This window comes from Balaenoptera acutorostrata, chromosome 9, assembly GCF_949987535.1.
Source record: "Balaenoptera acutorostrata chromosome 9, mBalAcu1.1, whole genome shotgun sequence".
NCBI classification, from domain to species: Eukaryota; Metazoa; Chordata; class Mammalia; order Artiodactyla; family Balaenopteridae; genus Balaenoptera; species Balaenoptera acutorostrata.
This window is the reverse complement of record NC_080072.1, coordinates 51,971,510-51,988,432: the sequence shown is the minus strand read 5'-3', so window position 1 is coordinate 51,988,432 and position 16,923 is coordinate 51,971,510. Positions and strand designations below refer to the sequence as shown.

The 16,923-nt window shown below is 46.0% G+C and overlaps 2 protein-coding genes across 3 annotated transcripts in view; one reads left to right on the top strand and one right to left on the bottom strand.

The window, feature by feature from the left end:
* ANAPC15 (anaphase promoting complex subunit 15) overlaps nucleotides 1-16,923 on the top strand; it is a 72,465-nt gene that overhangs the window by 13,610 nt on the left and 41,932 nt on the right. For both annotated transcript variants that reach the window (XM_028164378.2, XM_028164379.2), the window contains exon 2: nucleotides 3,330-3,500. In XM_028164378.2, the coding sequence (XP_028020179.1) occupies nucleotides 3,401-3,500 (100 nt within the window). In that variant the 5' untranslated portion in view covers nucleotides 3,330-3,400. The remainder of the gene's footprint in view (nucleotides 1-3,329; nucleotides 3,501-16,923) is intronic.
* Nucleotides 7,062-13,866, bottom strand: LOC114236675 (folate receptor alpha-like). Its single transcript, XM_028164377.2, has 5 exons — nucleotides 13,292-13,866; nucleotides 10,143-10,300; nucleotides 8,492-8,680; nucleotides 7,599-7,734; nucleotides 7,062-7,447 (listed from the first exon to the last, which is right to left on the bottom strand). Exons 2-5 carry the CDS (start codon nucleotides 10,290-10,292, stop codon nucleotides 7,167-7,169), a joined length of 756 nt encoding a protein of 251 aa, XP_028020178.2. The 5' UTR covers nucleotides 10,293-10,300; nucleotides 13,292-13,866; the 3' UTR covers nucleotides 7,062-7,166.

Sequence of the window (16,923 nt, the reverse complement as noted above, 5' to 3'; positions counted from 1 at the left end):
CCACTTAGTAATATATATTTACGGTTCCTCCATGTCTTTTTTATAAAATATTTATTTATTTAATTTATTTATTTTGTTTATTTTTTTGGCTGCATCCGGTCTTAGTTGTGGCACGCGGGCTCTTCGTCGTAGCACATGGGCTTCTTTTTAGTTGTGGCATGCGGGGTTTTTTTCTCTAGTTGTGGTGCGCAGGCTCCAGGACACGTGGGCTCTGTAGTTTGCGGCATGCAGACTCTCTCATTGAGGCGCTCGAGCTCAGTAGTTGTGGCGCACCAGCTTAGTTGCCCCACGGCATGTGGGATCTTAGTTCCCCGACCAAGGATTGAACCCACGTCCCCTGCATTGGAAGGTGGATTCTTAACCACTGGACCACCAGGGTAGTCCCCAGTTCCCCCATGTCTTTTCATGGCTTGATAGTTCATTTCTTTTTAGTGTTGAATAATATTCCATTATCTGGGTGTACCACAGTTTTATTTACCCACTCACCTACTGAAGGACATCTTGGTTGCTTCCAAGGTTTAGCAATTATGAATAAAGCTGCTATAGACATTAATGTGCAGGTTTTAGTGTAGAAATAACTTTTCAACTCCTTTAGGTAAATACTAAGGAGCATGAGTCCTGGATCATGTGGTAAGAGTATGTTTAGTTTTTTAAGAAACCATCAAACTGTCTTCCAAAGTGGCTATACTACTGTGCATTCCCACCAGCAATGAATGAAAGTTCCTTTTGCGCCACATCCTCACCAGTATTTGGTGTTGTCAGTGTTCCAGATTCTGGCCATTCTAATAGGTGTGTAATGGTATCATGTTGTGTTGTTGCTGTTGTTTTTAAATAAATTTATTTATTTATTTATTTATTTATTTTTGGCTGCGGTGGGTCTTCGTTGCTGTGCGCGGGCTTTCTCTAGTTGAGGCGAGCAGGGGCTACTCTTTGTTGCGGTGCGCGGGCTTCTCATTGCCGTGGCTTCTCTTGTTGCGGAGCATGGGCTCTAGGCGTGTCGGCTTCTGTAGTAGTGGCACATGGGCCCAGCCGCTCCGCGGCATGTGGGATCCTCCCGGACCAGGGCTTGAACCCATGTCCCCTGCATCGGCAGGCGGATTCCCAACCACTGCGCCACCAGGGAAGCCCCAGATATATCTTTTGCAAATATGTTCTCCCAGTCTGTAGCTTGTCCTTTCACCTTTCACTCTCTTGACAATGCCTTTTTTTTTTTTTTTTTTTTGACATGCTGCACGGCTTGTAGTATCTTAGTTCCTCGACTAGCGATCAAACTCAGGCCCCGGCAGTGAAAGCACTGAGTCCTAACCACTGGACCTCCAGGGAATTTGTCTTTAATAGTGCAAAATTTTTTAATTTTGATTAAATCTAGCTTATCAGTTCTTTCTTTAATGGATCATGCCTTTGGATCATCACCTAACCCAGAGCTGAGGGATTGGAGCCTTCTCAGGTATTTGCTGGACATATTCACAGTTCTGCAAATGCACATGAATTCAAGATCCCCAAGTAGATGTCAGAGCTTTTCAAAGCTCCCTTTTGGCATCTCATTCCCTGATGTTCCTTTTAAGTTTTTTTTCCTGCCTCTTGTTTGCCACAACTGGTAGGAAGCTGGGATGTCAAATAATTTGCTGCTGATTATTTAGACAAACACCTAGGCATTGGGTTTCTCACTGGGTGGGCTCTGAGTCAGAGAAGCCCTGTGAATGGGGCTCTTAACAGAGCTTCCAGATAGATCAAGTAGTGACAGTTCTCTAGGGATAGGGCTTTTTGGGGAGATCCACACCCACTCTGCCCCCTCTAGTGGCTGCTAGGCCACTAGTTTTCATAGCTTCTGTAGTTGTGAGGCTGCTGATTTTGGAGACTACTGTGGAGTTGGGGAGAGGAGAATGGGTACCACAAAGCTCACTGTTTCTACTGATATTCAGCCATTTTTCTTGAATAAATTCTCCTTAGGTTTTTGAAAGCTTTAATTTCCAGAGTTCTGGAAAAGTTGATTTTGACAAGTTTTGCCAGTGTTATTGCTTTTATGGAGGAGTGGATTTTCATATGTCCTTATTCTGTCATTCCAGAAGTGCTTCTTCAGATTACTTCTATTTTAAGAAGCATAAAGCTTTAAATAATATTGGTCACTTGTAAGTAAAATGGTCTTTGAGTATACAGTCTACTGTTAACATGAATAAATAAAAGTTATTTTTTGTTTCCTGTGTGTTTTGCCCTCATAGCAAAGTTTAGGTCCTTATCAACCTGAATTTGAACTTTCACTTCTCAAAAAGCATGTTAATTTTTTGGGCTTCGTGCTGACTTGCATCATGCTCTTGGGTCATGATATAACATGAAACAATAGGATCCCTCATTCCTAGAGAAGTTAAAATTCTTGGTGACAAGGTCGTTATAAAATATAGTTTTCTTATTAATAACACAGCCAAGACTGAGGCTATTTCCTGACAACACTTTTTTTTTTTTTTCTGTTTCCCTTCTCCAAGATCAGGTCCTAAATTCAGAATAATAAAACTATCAAGGCATATTTTACACCAAAATCATCTTGGCACTTCCCAGACAGCTGCTAGAATACATAAAATATTTGCTCCCTCACAGCATGGTACTCATAAGTAAAGAAGGAGGCAAGGAGGGATGCTAAAAATAGTTAGGTATAATTGGTATGCTCCGTGTTTTAAAATTCAGCTTATCAGTATCATAAGAGCTGCCCTGTACGTCGTGTTCACATTGTGGAGAAAGATGTTAGAGCAAAGAGAAGAATTCGTCCTTTCTAGAGGATTTTTATACAAGGTAAAGGATTGTGTCTGTAAATGTTTAATGATTGCAGACTTTCCCACATGAGTAAAAGCACACCCATTTTAATAAGCAAGAGTCTGCATGACGACTGTCAACAAATCTATTTCCAGGATGATTTTATCCTTTATTTTAAAATAACCTTTTATTATTGATAGTAATTTTCATGCACATCTTACAAAACAGACTGTAAGGCCCTCAAGATTTCTAAATGCATCCACTGTCCATATCACCCTTGGAGCTGAGGCAAATAGAGAGGACAAATGGAATTATAAAAAATAAGTTGGTTAAATTGATTGAGAAGACAAACTCTTCTTGTCCACCTCTCCCTCTCCAGGTTCTAATAATATGTTCTCCTCAAAACAGCTATCAACTGAGACCTCATGAAATATAGCACTTGAGTCGTAAGTTCATGCTCTGTTGTATTACACCCCAGTGAAAATTCTTCTCTCTTTTATTCTGGTATTAGAAATTAATAGATTGACCGATCTTCCGTTTGTGCTAACAAGGAGTTTCTCTTCTCTCCTTTTGTTTTCCTGAAGATCCTACCATAATTGACTGACAGGAAAATAGACTCATGGATCTGACATCACCACCGTAAACTAACGCTTGGATGATTCAAGCTGTCAGAGCCCTGGGACTTGAGACTTCCAGAAAAATTCCAGCCCAAAAGCAGAAGACTTCTATGGAGAAAGATGCTAAGCCACAAACAGGTAACAAGAAATAATTTTTAAAGAATTAGGGAAGTTGATGAAGGCGATATGATTGTGGTTATTATGTTGGTATTTTTGGTAATGTGCTTCATGTTCTTTTTTTGATTAGTCATATGATGCAGCCCTTTTTGTTTCCCCTGGCTGTGGTCTCTAACCCTCAATTCAGTAGACCATACTTGTGCCAACCGCAATAAACACTCTCTCTAAAAAAATTCGTGGCAGTGGGCCACTCTCCTAAGCATCCCTATTGGTATTGTTTACATCTACACCAAGAACTGACTCCCTCCTTGACTGCCGCGTTGGTCCAACCAGTTTCTCAAAGTTCATGATGGAATAGAGTTTGGCTCAGATGATAGATTTTTATGGAGCCAGACGCTAAATCCCTTAGAATACATCCCCTCATGGGTACACTCCACAGAAATTCAGAAATATATAAAATTCCTTATATGCTACCATTGCAAGGGAGAGTATTGTATAGGCAATCACTCATTCATTCATTCATTCATTCATTTTACATATCATAAAATTCACCCATTTAACGTTTACAGTGACTTTGTGGAGTGGTGCAACCTGATCATAAATGAGTTTTAGAACATTTTTATCCCCCCTTATGCCCATTTATAGTTACTCCCTATTCCCAAATCCAGCCTCAGGCAACCACTAGTGTACTTTCTGTCTCTATAAGTTTGCCTTTTCTGGAACTTTCATACAAATGGACTTTCACTTAGCATAATGTTTTTTTTTTTTTTAATTTTATAGCTACTTTATTTATTTATTTATTTTTGGCTGTGTTGGGTCTTCAGTTCGTGCGAGGGCTTTCTCTGGTTACGGCAAGTGGGGGCCACTCTTCATCGCGGTGCGGGGACCGCTCTTCATCGCGGTGCGCGGGCCTTTCACTATCGCGGCCCCTCCCGTTGCGGGGCACAGGCTCCAGACGCGCAGGCTCAGTAGCTGTGGCTCACGGGCCCAGCTGCTCCGCGGCATGTGGGATCTTCCCAGACCAGGGCTCGAACCCGTGTCCCCTGCATTAGCAGGCAGACTCTCAACCACTGCGCCACCAGGGAAGCCCTAGCATAATGTTTTTAAGGTTCACCCATGACATAGCATATGTCAGTAGTTCATTACTTTTTATTGCTGAATAGTATTCTGTTGTACGGATACGACACATTTTGTCTGTCTTCTCACCAGTTGATGGACATTGAGCTTATTTTCAGTTTGGGGCTATTATGACTAATGCTGCTATGAACATTCACATGCAAGTCTTTGTATGGATATGTATTTTCATTTCTCTTGAGTAGATGCTTAGAAGTAGAATTGATGGGTTGTATGACAGCTTTGTGTTAACTTTTTGAGAAACTGCCACACTGTTTTCCAAAGGACGGTGCCGTTTTATATTCCCATCAGCAGTATAGGAGGGTTCCAGTTTCTCTATATCTTTGTGAACATTTGTTATTGCCTGTCTTATTATTGTAGCTATTCTAGTGGATATGAAATGGTATCTCATTTTGGTTTTAATTTGCATTTTCCTAATGACTGATGATGTTGGGCATCTTTTCATGTACTTTCTTTGATGAGATATCTATTCATTTCTTTAGCCCATTAGTTAATTGGTTGTTTGTCTTATTAAGTTGTCGGTATTCTTTGTATATTATGGATACAAGTCCTTTATCAGATATGTGTTTTGCAGATATTTCCTCTTGGCTATTTCTTGTCTTTTATTTTCTTAATGATGTCTTTTCAAGTGCAGAAGTTTTGAATTTTGATGATGTCCATTTTATCAGTTTTTTCAGTGATGGACTGTGTTTTTGGTCCAAAAAAGAAACAAATGATGGGTGGAAGCATTAATATAAGAAATCTTTGCCTAACACAGGGTCTGGAAGATGTTCTCCTGTTTTCTTCTAAAGTTTTTATTGTTTTATCTGTTACATTTAAGTTTATGATCCCTTCTGAGTTATTTTTGTTTATGTTATGAGTTGAAGGTCTAAATTCATCTTTTTGTATGTGGATAATCAATTGTCCTAGCACATTTATTGAACCGATTATCCTTTATCCCAATGAATTGCCTTAGCACCTTTGTCAAAAATCAATCAACTATAAATATAAGGATTTATTTCTGGACTCTCAATTCTGTTTCATTAATCTATATGTCTATTCTTATGCCAGTACTGCTGCTCTAGGAAATCTTAATTTGGAAAATTATTAATACATCCTCAAGCTAATGACTCCTCAGAAGTTGAGGATGACAGCTACAGAAAGTGGGATTCTAACAAGTATTTTTAGAAACAGTTCAGAAACAGCAAAATAGGCCTTTGATAAGGTATATTGGATTGAGATGGTACTTATCCTAAATTTCACTAATTCTAATATATCTGTAAACAAGTCATATGTATAAATAGTGTCACTGGCTCTATAGAGAATGATACATTGAATTGCTGTGTTCACAAGAGTGCCTAGGGTGGTGGCCAGTGCATTGCTCCACTTTTTGTGTTGATATAGTTCTATGTATAATTTCAAAGAGTTGGTTCTTCTTGCCAGGATCTAACTGAAAAATTAAATTTGTAACCATGACCATGCCAGAAATATAACTGACCATAACATAATAAGGTCTTTGTAGCAGCCTGTAAGTCTGTTGACAAATATCCTGATTCCCCTCTCCTTCCAGGCACATGTTAGGACCGTATTTTTCCTGGCCTCCTGGAAGTTAGTCATGGTCATAACTAGATTTAGCCAATGAAATAAGTGATGGGTGGAAGTTTTAAGAGCCTATATGGAATTCACCAAGTTCCCTATTCCTGTCTCGTGGAAGTGTGTGATGAGATGGAGCCTCCATCAGCCTGGGTCCCTAAGTGACAAACAGAATCCCCCTGACAACCCATATTAAGCACCATAGCTTGAGCCAAGAAATCAGTGTTAGTTGTGTTAAGGCACTGAGATATTAGGGATGTTGCTGTAACATAACCTAGCTTATTACAACTTCTACAAGTTATGCTTAATGTAGGAACACTGCCTAAAAATCTGTCAGATCATTGGTTTGGGACCTGCTCTAGGCATCTAGGTTTGGGTTCCAACCCGAGCTCTGCCAGACTAGCTCAGGCTTAGCTCCTCTAGTCAGGCCTGGGGTCTATTATCCCTTTAAGATGTGTTTGGGACGGTGCCCGGCAGATAGCGCTTTGGGGTATTATCTGTTAGGGGGTTAGAGCTCCTGTGGCTACCCTTCACTTCTTCCCAGCCAGCCATCCAGAACATGCTGGACACTCCTATTCCCTTCTCTTCTATTGGAGAGCTGAGCACAGGGCAGAACAGTTAACCCTGGGAGGCTTGGGTCCAATTCAAATGATAAAATCCTGGGCCTGGCTCTAGACTAGAGCTGTAGTGAAAAATGAAATTGAGAGATATGACTGTGTCCCAGCTTGGAAGAATAGTTAAGTTATCTGGCAAGTTCATAGCAAGTATCAGAGCTGGGAACTGACCAAGTCTAACTAGCTTCAATCAGTGGGAACTGGGAAGCACAAGTCACATTTCCATTCACACTCAAATAACTTACACGTGGGGTGTCTGGTTTTATTCAAACAGTCAGAGTTCCCACCAAGGAACAGAAACTGACTAATTGGGAGCTGTGGGTCTTAACAGGGCAGGGATGTCCAGGTATCAGAAAATAAAAGGAGCTCAGTTGAGCAGCCAGAGCAACATTAGGACCAGGCCGAAACGCAGAGGCCAGACCTCACGGAGCCCAGCCCCACTCATGGTCTCAGCATAGAACCTCGCCACCTCCTCGTTGGGGTTGCCCTGGGCCGGGTCGAACCACATCTGGATGCAGCGGCCGCTGCCCCGGCCATAGTTGCTGACTTTGTAGGAGTGACTCCAGATTTCATTGCACAGAGCAGCAGGCGTGGGGAAGTAGAAGTCAAAGCGGTGGCAGGCAGTTCTCACTGGGCACTGGTTATACCCTATGGGGAGGATGGAAGACCTGTAGCCACTGGGTCCAGAACCATCTCTTGTTCCACCAGCCCCGCAGCCTCAAATCTCCATATACTCGTTCCACACACCCCCTCCACCTCCAAACCCCTCCCTCCCCCCCGCCCCCGCCCAGGCCCTCACCTGAGGTCCAGTTCCAGCCCTTGTGCCAGTTGGTCTTGCAGGTGTAGGAGGTGCGGCAGTCTTCCCACCAGATCTGACAGTCCTCTTTGCAGAGGGGCACGTTCAGGACCCGCTCTTTGCGCCAGCTCTGGTTCACCTGGGGGGAGCGGGGGGAAGGGAGGGCTCGATTCAGCCAGGGATCTCAGCTGCTACAGCCTTGATGGGGTCCAGGGCTGGGGGAGGGGGCGGTGCTTCTACTGTTACCAAACTCAGGTTCCGCTGTTCTCTGCTCAAAAGCCCATAATCGAGAGGCGAGAGGCCAGTGTCAGTAGAAAGGAAAGTTGCTTTAATCAGAAAAGCCGGCAATCTGGGGAGAAGGTGAACTCATATCCCGAGACCAACTCCGAAGATTCTGCTCAGCCATGACAGTTTTTAAAGGGAAAAAGGGGAAAGAATCTCAGTGAATCATCAAGGCAGGAGGTTGGATTCTGCATCATTCTCCATTGTGTGCAGACTGGCTGACTCTCTCTTCAGATATTATCTTGCCCAAGTGATCTGCCTGCAGGATTGCTAAGGGAGCTGTTGGAGGTAGAGAGCTAGTCATTTTTTAACTACTTAATTCTTCATTCTTACTTCTTTTAATCTAGGAAAAGAACCAACAGGTTAGGCAAGGCATGGTGTCTATTCAGGAGAGCATAAGTCAAGAGTTAGGTTAAATTGCCTGGTGATCTCATTCCTATAATTGGGCTCCTTTAAGGTTAGAGGGGAACAGAAATGGGCAAACAGGAAAGGGGCAAAAGAGCTGCGTTCACTACCACCCTCAGTCCAGAGTTCCTGGACCACGCCCTCCCTGCAAGTGGTTGGTGGGCCCTGCCCTCTGCTGAGGTTCATGTCTGTGGGGATGGTGCCCATACCTCCTGGATCCAGGGCCCCAGGTTAGGTGAGCACTCGTAGAGGCAGGTGTCCTGAATAAAGTGGCGCTTGCAGGCGGGCTCCATCTTGCCACAGTGATCCCAGTTGAATCTGTACAGGTAGGAAATATCCTTATGGGCTTCTCGGCTGGTGTTGACGGAGCAGCAGGCCTTCTTCTTCCAGGGACTGCACTGGGAGGGGAAGACATGGGACTAAGTCCTTGACCCACCATGGCCATCTCCTCCAGATTCTGGTTCCTCTGCCTCGGGTGGGTCACCCAGAGGAGCCCTCGCTGGAGAGGCTGTCTCTAAGCCTGGCCTTGAGGAGCCCTCATGGTGGGGTAGAGGCAATAATAATACTGACTTTTAACTCTCACACCCAGCATAACCAGAATATTCACATGCGTAGCCTCTCCCCTTTTAGTCCTTGATTCCCCAACACAGTCTTCAGGGAAACACTTGCTACTGGGGGGCCTTCTTTGCGGGAGAAGGCTTTCCAAGACTGTGGAATCCCAGGAGGGAGCCTTACCCAGAGATGCAGTCATCACAACATTCATTCATTCAAGTCTTTATTGAGCTCCTACTTATTCTAACCCAGGCATTTTTCTAGGAACTGGGAACACAAGGAAAACTTATCACTGGATAATTGCTTTGGGAAAAAACAAAGCAGGAGAGGAATGGGAAATTGTTTTCTAGAAGGGTAAGATTAAGCCTCTTTCAGAAGGTGAGAAAGACCTGGAGGTAAGGAAGCAAGTTAAATAAACTGCAACCCCAGAATAGTTCTAATTACAGAAATACTCAATACATTCTTATTGAATGAATGAAAACCCATGGCCTAGAATTTAGTATAAAAGCACAATATTAAGATGTGCACTTTAAAAAAATATATAGGCTGAAAAAAAAAAATATATATATATATAGGCTGAAGAGGGTAAAGTCAAGGCTGCTGGAAGTATCCAAGTAATACCACCACTTGTCAGGCTGCACTGGCAGCTAGGGGCTCGATGATGCAAAACAAGCACAAACAGGACTGTGGTCATTATCTGCGGATGAGATAAATATGAACATTTACATATTGAAATGCATAGTTCAAGTGACTTGCCTTTTGGTTTTTTCTTTACAGTTATGACATCACATTGACTTTTTTTTTTTTTTAACATTTAGATAGGTTCAAGAGATTGAAGGGATTGTGGCAAAGTCCTCGTCATAGGAAGGAAGGTCCAATAGGGTTGAGAGCCCCAGAGGACATGTTTGCCTCGCACCCAGCCTCACTGTGAGAGACCCTCTTTTCCTGAGCTGTTTGGGGCTGGCAGAAAAGAAGCCGCCACATGCAGTGTGCTCTTTCTCCTATCAGCTTCTTGGAGGGGTTAGCCCCAGTCTAAACTCAGAAATCAAAATCAACCCCCCAAACAGGTCTCTCCAGGTGCTTCTCCAGGCCTGCTTCCTGATTTTAGTAACACGGAAACCCAACAACCAAGAAACTGAGTTCTTGGCATTGCCTGACAACACTGGGCACACAGTATGTGTTAAAAAGTCACCCATAAACCAATGCAAACTGAAGACCTGCTCAGGCGGCCTCCCTGCCTCCACCAAGGAGGCAGGCAGACGTTCCCTGAGGCAGCTCTTCCCCGACCCAGACCACTTCTCGGCCCACCTGCTCATGTAGCTTGTCCTCGGGACCTGGCTTTTCCTTATGGTGCTTGGCATTCATGCAGACATTGAGAAGCTCAGTCCTGGGCCGGGCTGTCCATACGGCAGCCGCCCCTACCACAAGGAACAGTAGCCACGTTGTCTTCCAGGCCATGCTTGTCCCTGAAGAAATAACTGTGGTCAAAGGCAGCAAGGAATGTGAGAATGCGGGAATGCAGAGGTGGGTCCTCAAGGTGTTAATAACAGTCTTAGGTGGGTGGAGCCTAGGGCGGATCAGACTGACACCCTAGTCTTGCCAGCCTCAGGGAGGGTTGGGTCTGGGACAGTACCTGGCTGGGATCTCCCTGGCTTCTTTACAAGGTCATGAGGATCAAGTGCAACTAAGGGATGGAGTTTGGGCAAAATGCAGAAATAGCCAGGAGATTGCCATAGGTTCCCAATCCCTTGTTCGAAATCCTTGGAGGCAAATGTTTCGGAGCTTAAAACTTTTCAGATTTTGTTGACTGAAAAAAACTTACAATGTAAGAGCTCTGAGTTGAGTTTACTCAGTGTTTATAGCCCAGGAGACTGCTCTGCAAAACTGTTCTGAAGAGGTGAAGGGGGAGATCAGTACATATGTGATTTCGGCCCAGGGGTACATGCAGTCAAGCACACATCTCGGTAGAAAGTTGCTGCTAGTCGCAAGGAACAGAAATCTTAGTTAATGGCTTTAGTGCTTTTCTAGATATGAGAAGATGCAAGAATTTGTGTTCATAAAATTTTTTCCTAAAAATATCTAACCATCCGAAAGGCCTGTTCTGCCAATTTTCCCAGAGCACAGAGTGCCTTGTTCCTGATCTCCACCCTGAATTTCTTTTAGTGTGTGTTAAAAGTCAGCAACTGCAGTCACTAATGACTTAATCCTTATAGAACCTGGGTGGTGGAGTGACATTCTTTAGTTGGCAGTTTTATCTAAGGTAATACAAAATAAGATAATACAATTTACATGCACTCAATGATCAAGCACACATTCTGTGGGGAAGGAAATAGGTATACTGCCCACATGCCGCGGAGCGGCTGGGCCCATGAGCCACAATTACTGAGCCTGCGCGTCTGGAGCCTGTGCTCCGCAACAAGAGAGGCCGCGATAGTGAGAGGCCCGCGCACCGCGATGAAGAGTGGCCCCCGCTTGCCACAACTAGAGGAAACCCGCGCACAGAAACGAAGACCCAACACAGCCATAAATAAATAAAATAAATAAATAAAAATTAAAAAAAAAAAAAAGAAATAGGTATACTGGTGGGATAAATAAAAACTATAATAACCTCACATTAATTTTCAGGCCAGATTTTTTTTTTTTTTTTTTTTGGCTACTTTGGTTCTTTGTTGCTGTACACGGCTTTCTCTAGTTGCGGAGAGCGGGGGCCACTCCTCACTGCGGTACGTGGGCTTCTCATTGCGGTGGCCTCCCCTGTTGCGGAGCATGGGCTCCAGGCGCGCAGGCTCAGCAGTTGTGGCTCGCGGGCTCCAGAGCACAAGCTCAGTAGTTGTGGCGCACAGGCTTAGCTGCCCTGTGGCATGTGGGATCTTCCCGGACCAGGGCTTGAACCCATGTCCCCTGCACCGGCAGGCGGATTCTCAACCACTGTGCCACCAGGGAAGCCCTCAGGTCAGATTTTGACACCAAATGACTTTGTGTAAAAGTTTATCTTAGTTTTGGAACTCCAGATGCAGATCAATGTTTAAAAAAAAAAAAAAAAGCCCTGCTTCCAGCCCTTTCCAGCCTCATTATTTGGCCTCTCCCAGAGACCCTGTGACCTGGAGGATGTAACAAGGCAGAGGCTTGGGGGTGGACATGGGCAGCCAAACAGCCCACCCCTGGGGCCTAGGGAGGCTCCTGAACCTCTGCCACAGAGCTGGCCTCTCCTTGGCCTTCATAGCATCTCAATCCCCTGACCTCTGATGCTGAGCTTTGGGAGGTGCCTGTTACCTCATGCCACTGGTCACCAGGTGCCTGGTTCTCCTAAAACACTCAGAATTCATTTCTTACAGCTCCTAAAGCTTATGCATCCTCCCTGCTCACAAAGTTGCCTCGCCACCACATTGCCCACATCTTCTGCAAAACTCCAGCATCTTGCCTGGGCCTCCTGGATGGGGCCTGAATGCCCAGCAGGACTCAGGGAAACCTGGGATTATATTCCCACCTTGCTCTCCTCACTTCACACCCTTCCACAGTCCATTATCCTGCTACACTGTTTATTCCAGTGTTCATTCATTTGCTAATTCATTCATTCCAGGACCCAATCATCTCTCCATTGATCCTGTCACTCCCTGATCTCCAAAGGCACAGGACAAATCTGTATTCTTGGAAATGCCAGGTGATTCAGGATCAGGCTCCTTTGGGGAAACAGAGTCTAGCAGTTTAGAGCACAGGGTTCCAGATCCGCCTGTCCATGATCCCAGTTCTCATACTTCCCCTCCTGCTTGACCTTGGGAGAAAATAACTCACATTATCTTGAGGCTTAGTTTCCTCACCTGAGGATTAAATGTAGGGGGGAAAACCCTAAGAAATACTAGCCAGCTGGGCACGGATTGAGGAATCAGTTGGGCATGGGTTGAGGAACGTGTCCCAAGTCACACAGTAGGGACCACCCAAGTCCAACTCAGGACCCTCAAGTCCAGAGCTCCTTCAGCTTTTGTCCCCTGCTCTTTCCCTGTGCTGAGGCTCCCACAGGGGTAACTGACACAGAGTACTGGGGGAGTACTGGGAGGGCTGAGAAAACCCTTTCCCCAGGTCCCATTGGATCCCAGTCAGTCGGTGGTTTTTCTTGCTGTGGCTGCTTTCTAGAGCCAGAGCTCTCTTCCCCTCCATGCCACCTACATCACCCTGCAAGCCCCTCCCCCCTCCTAGTCTCAGCTTCAGATTTGGGTCCAGCTCAGACCCCACCACCACCACCAATCACCATCCTCAACACCGCCACCCCTTCCCCCAGGGTCCCAGACTTGAAGCTCTGAGAACTCAGTGCTGTGCTGAAAGGCAAGAGTGCTGGGTTCTACTAACTTGTAGTTCAACCTTGGGCAGGCCCTGTCTCTGCTTCTGGATTCTCTGCCTTTAATACTTGCTGGGAGTGCCCTAGGGTGTGTTGCTCTGAGAGGGGGTGCAGAGTGGCATACCTGGGAGAAGAGGAGGCTCTCGGTCTGGCTCAGGCTTCTGCTCTGCTCTGCAGTCCCCCTTGCCTCACTCTAGGGGACAGAAGGGGCTTAGTGGCCTAGGAGACGGGCAGTGGGAATGTGGCCCAGGAGAGGTGCTTAGGATAGGGCGAAGGCCACCCAGGAGTTAATTATTGCATGTGGGCTCCAGCAAGGCCTCCATGGAAGGGTGGTGGGTAGGAGGGACTGGATTAATAGTGCAGGCCTAAGGCCAGTCCCCAAGCCCCACTTATTCCATTTTCTCCCCTAAACTCAGGTCTGAGAAAACCTTGCAGCCTGAGTTGCTGGGATCCTTTAAAGAAATCTGCTCCACTTCTAACACCCTCATCCTGTTATACCGATAAAGAGAATGAGACCCAGAGAATCAAGACAGAGCTCATTGCAGGGCAAGGGCTGGAGCTCGGGCTTCCCAGCTCCCAGGCAGCTGTAGAGAGTATGGAGCTCCCATATCCCCAACTTATAGAGCCACCAACTCTTCAACCTCAGCAGCCTCAGGCATTGCCCGCCTCCAGCTATAAAATCACAGATGTTCAGATTACCAGAGCCTCAGTTGTTCCAAGGCCCCAGCTCCCCTCCCTTCCCCCACTCCCCTACCCACTCACACACAAGTCTCCTTTCTCCAGCAGCTAAGAGTCTGCTCTAATGTAGACTCCTCCCACCACTCCTACCCCAGCCAGAGACAGAAGCCTTTCTTTTTTCACCCTCTGAGGCCAGGCTGGTACCACTGGTGGGGAAAGGGAAGAGGGGAGGAGCAAATTTGGGCCGGAGGGAACGTTGAGCTCTGTTTTGTCGAGGTGCCTGTGTGCAACACGGTGGGGAGGTGGTGGTAGAGGTGAAAGCCCGGGAAAGGGTCCAGGTTGGATGTGGGAGCCATCAGCCTATGATGGCAGCAGAAGTTTAAGGAATATGGTGCCTCACTAACCTTGGAAAGGCCACAGGTCTGAGCCCGTGGAACAGGGGGCGGGGCTGGGAGCCAGAGGAGGCAGCTGGATCACTGGAGGAGCATCAGCCAAGAAGGAAAGCCCTAAAGAGCCTGCAAAGAAATTGACTCCAGTGGGGGGGGGGGGGAGAGAAATCAACTCCCAGGAGACCCCTAGCTTGTGCCCTGCTTTCCCTCTCCCTCGGAGTGAGCCATACTTGACTCCTGTGACAACCTGGGAGGGTTAAGCCCTCTGAAGACCTGAGCAGGTAGAGGGCTGCTAGAACACCCAGACCTCCCTCCTAGCTTTACAAGCCCAGCTCAGCCTTCTCCTAATTGGAGCATGACCGGGTGTCTAGGAATGCCCAAAAGCATTCCTCTAGATGCTCTTCTAGATGGGACTTGCCCCTGTCCCCCATCCTCCACCCCTGCACCAGGAACTGATCATAAACTGGGCTTTATAGTTCCTCCACTGCAGGAGTGATGTTTGGCCTCTGAGACCTCAGGGGTTCAGAAGAAGCGACCAGCAAGTGGGAAGTGAGTTGGAGGTGGAGTTCTAATCTGTGAGGAGTCCCTGCCCTTGTTGAGCCTCGTGCCGGGCTCTGAATCTGAAGCCTCAGTGCTCAGGCCATCTGGCCAACAGGGAGGGATACAGTCAAGCATCCACTGTGGAACCGATCCCGAGAGTATCTGCCCGGACTGGAAGCTTAATACCAGCCAAGTTAGCCATTGGCATCCTTGTGGACCCCGATCTGAAGGCTGCCCTGTGACTTGACAAAGATGAAAGGAAGGTCTTTGGCCCTGCGTGGGTGGGGGCTCTGGGGGGGTGGGAGAAACTGGGGCTTTTCCTGAGTGCCAGCCCATGGCATATGCAGTCGCTTATCACCCATCCTCACAGCTGCGAAAACTGCGGTTCCCAGGCAGCAAAGAGGGGCTAGAGCTGAGTCTGATTCCAAGCCTGGCTTCTTTCACAAAGAAAGGAGAGAGCACTGTGAGGGCATCAGAGTCTTGAGGGTTGCAGATCCAGTGTTTCTTCTCTGGCCTCATTTCCTGCCCTTGCCCTCTTAACTTCTGTCTTAGCCACCTAGAAATTCTGCTGTGCTTCTATCACCTCCAAGCCTTTGCACTTCCTGAGCCCTCTCCATGGAATGCCATTCCTCCACCTAGTCTGCTTGGTAAACATTATGCTTTGGAAGCCTTCCCTAACCTTTCTGGGCTTCCACGGAACTACGCCACACTCTGTGCTCCCCTGGAGCAAACCCTCAGCTCACTGTTCTAAGAGTTACTGGTTCTCACATCTGTCTGCCCCCACCAGACAGCGCAAGGTACTCAATTCCCTTCCTGTCGGCCGACACCGGCAGATTGGGTGTTCAGAAGGCATCTGCTGACTGACAGAATGAGTGCATGGATTCCTTCACTTCCTAAGTACCTCCTCTGTGCTAGGCACTGACCCAGGCCCAGGGGATCTGGCACAAAATGTCATAGACATGGCCCCTGCTTTCAGGTGTGTATGTTTTGTTAGGGAAAAGTCAGACAGTAAACACAGTGGATGGATATCTGTACAAGAGGACTTCTTTTGGTTGAGTGGTCAGAAGTCATTTTAGTGGGGAATTAATTGTAGGTTGAAACCTAAGTGGCTACAAGGAGCCAGCCTGCAGAGTATAAAAGAGCATCCCAGGAACCCTGAGAGGGAATATTTGGAGTAAAAGCCCCAAAGTGAAAAGTGTGAATGGGGCTTATATATGGGGGGTGTAGAGGGGGAATTAATTTGACACGATATCTAAGTGGAGGAGGGGGGCTTCCAGGCCACTGAAGTTTGGTTTTTCCAGCAGACACCATGGAAGAGCATTAAAGGGTTGGAGAGGGGATGTCATATAATAAGACATTTTTAGTGTTTGTTTTCACTTTTTAAAAAATGTCCATCAGACAGTGAAACTCCAGAGTGAAAGTGTGATGGTAAATAGGATACCTGCAGTCCTCAAAATATCTCCCTACAACATACTTATTAATTACAAAGCGGGGAAAAAGTAATGGAGAAACCTGGCAGAACCAATCTCAACCAAAAGATCAGTTAACATCGTCAGGAATGGGCAAACCCAACACCATGTGCCCCCCCATCATGATGCACCAAGAGGACACAGTATTGCTTTTGGGATACTTGTGTCAAAAATTCAGAACCTCAATCTGATGAGGAAACAGATAAACCCAAAATGAGAGTTATTCTACAAAATAACTGGCCCATGCTTTGTAAAAATGTCAAGGCCATAAAAGAACCTCCCTGCCTCAGATATCCATCAGTAGGTGACTGAATTAAATGTGATCTATACATAGAACTGAATATTGCCCAGCAATGGAAAAGAATGAATTAGATCTTTGTAGATCAATATGGAAAGATCTCAAAAACTGTGTTCTCATGGTAAGAAACATGGCAAGTGAAAACTCCACTGAGATGCCCTTTATCCCACCTATCAGTTTAGAAGAAAATCAGCTTAGCAGGAAATTCAAAGTTTAACGCTACACTGTGTTGACCAGATTGTGGGGAAACAAGGCTAGTGGGGGCCACATTGATATAACCCCTGTAAAATTGTAACTATCAAAATTATAAATCCAAATACTCCTTGACCCAGCAATCCCTCTTCTGGAATTCAATGCTATAGCATTCTACTATGTGCATGAT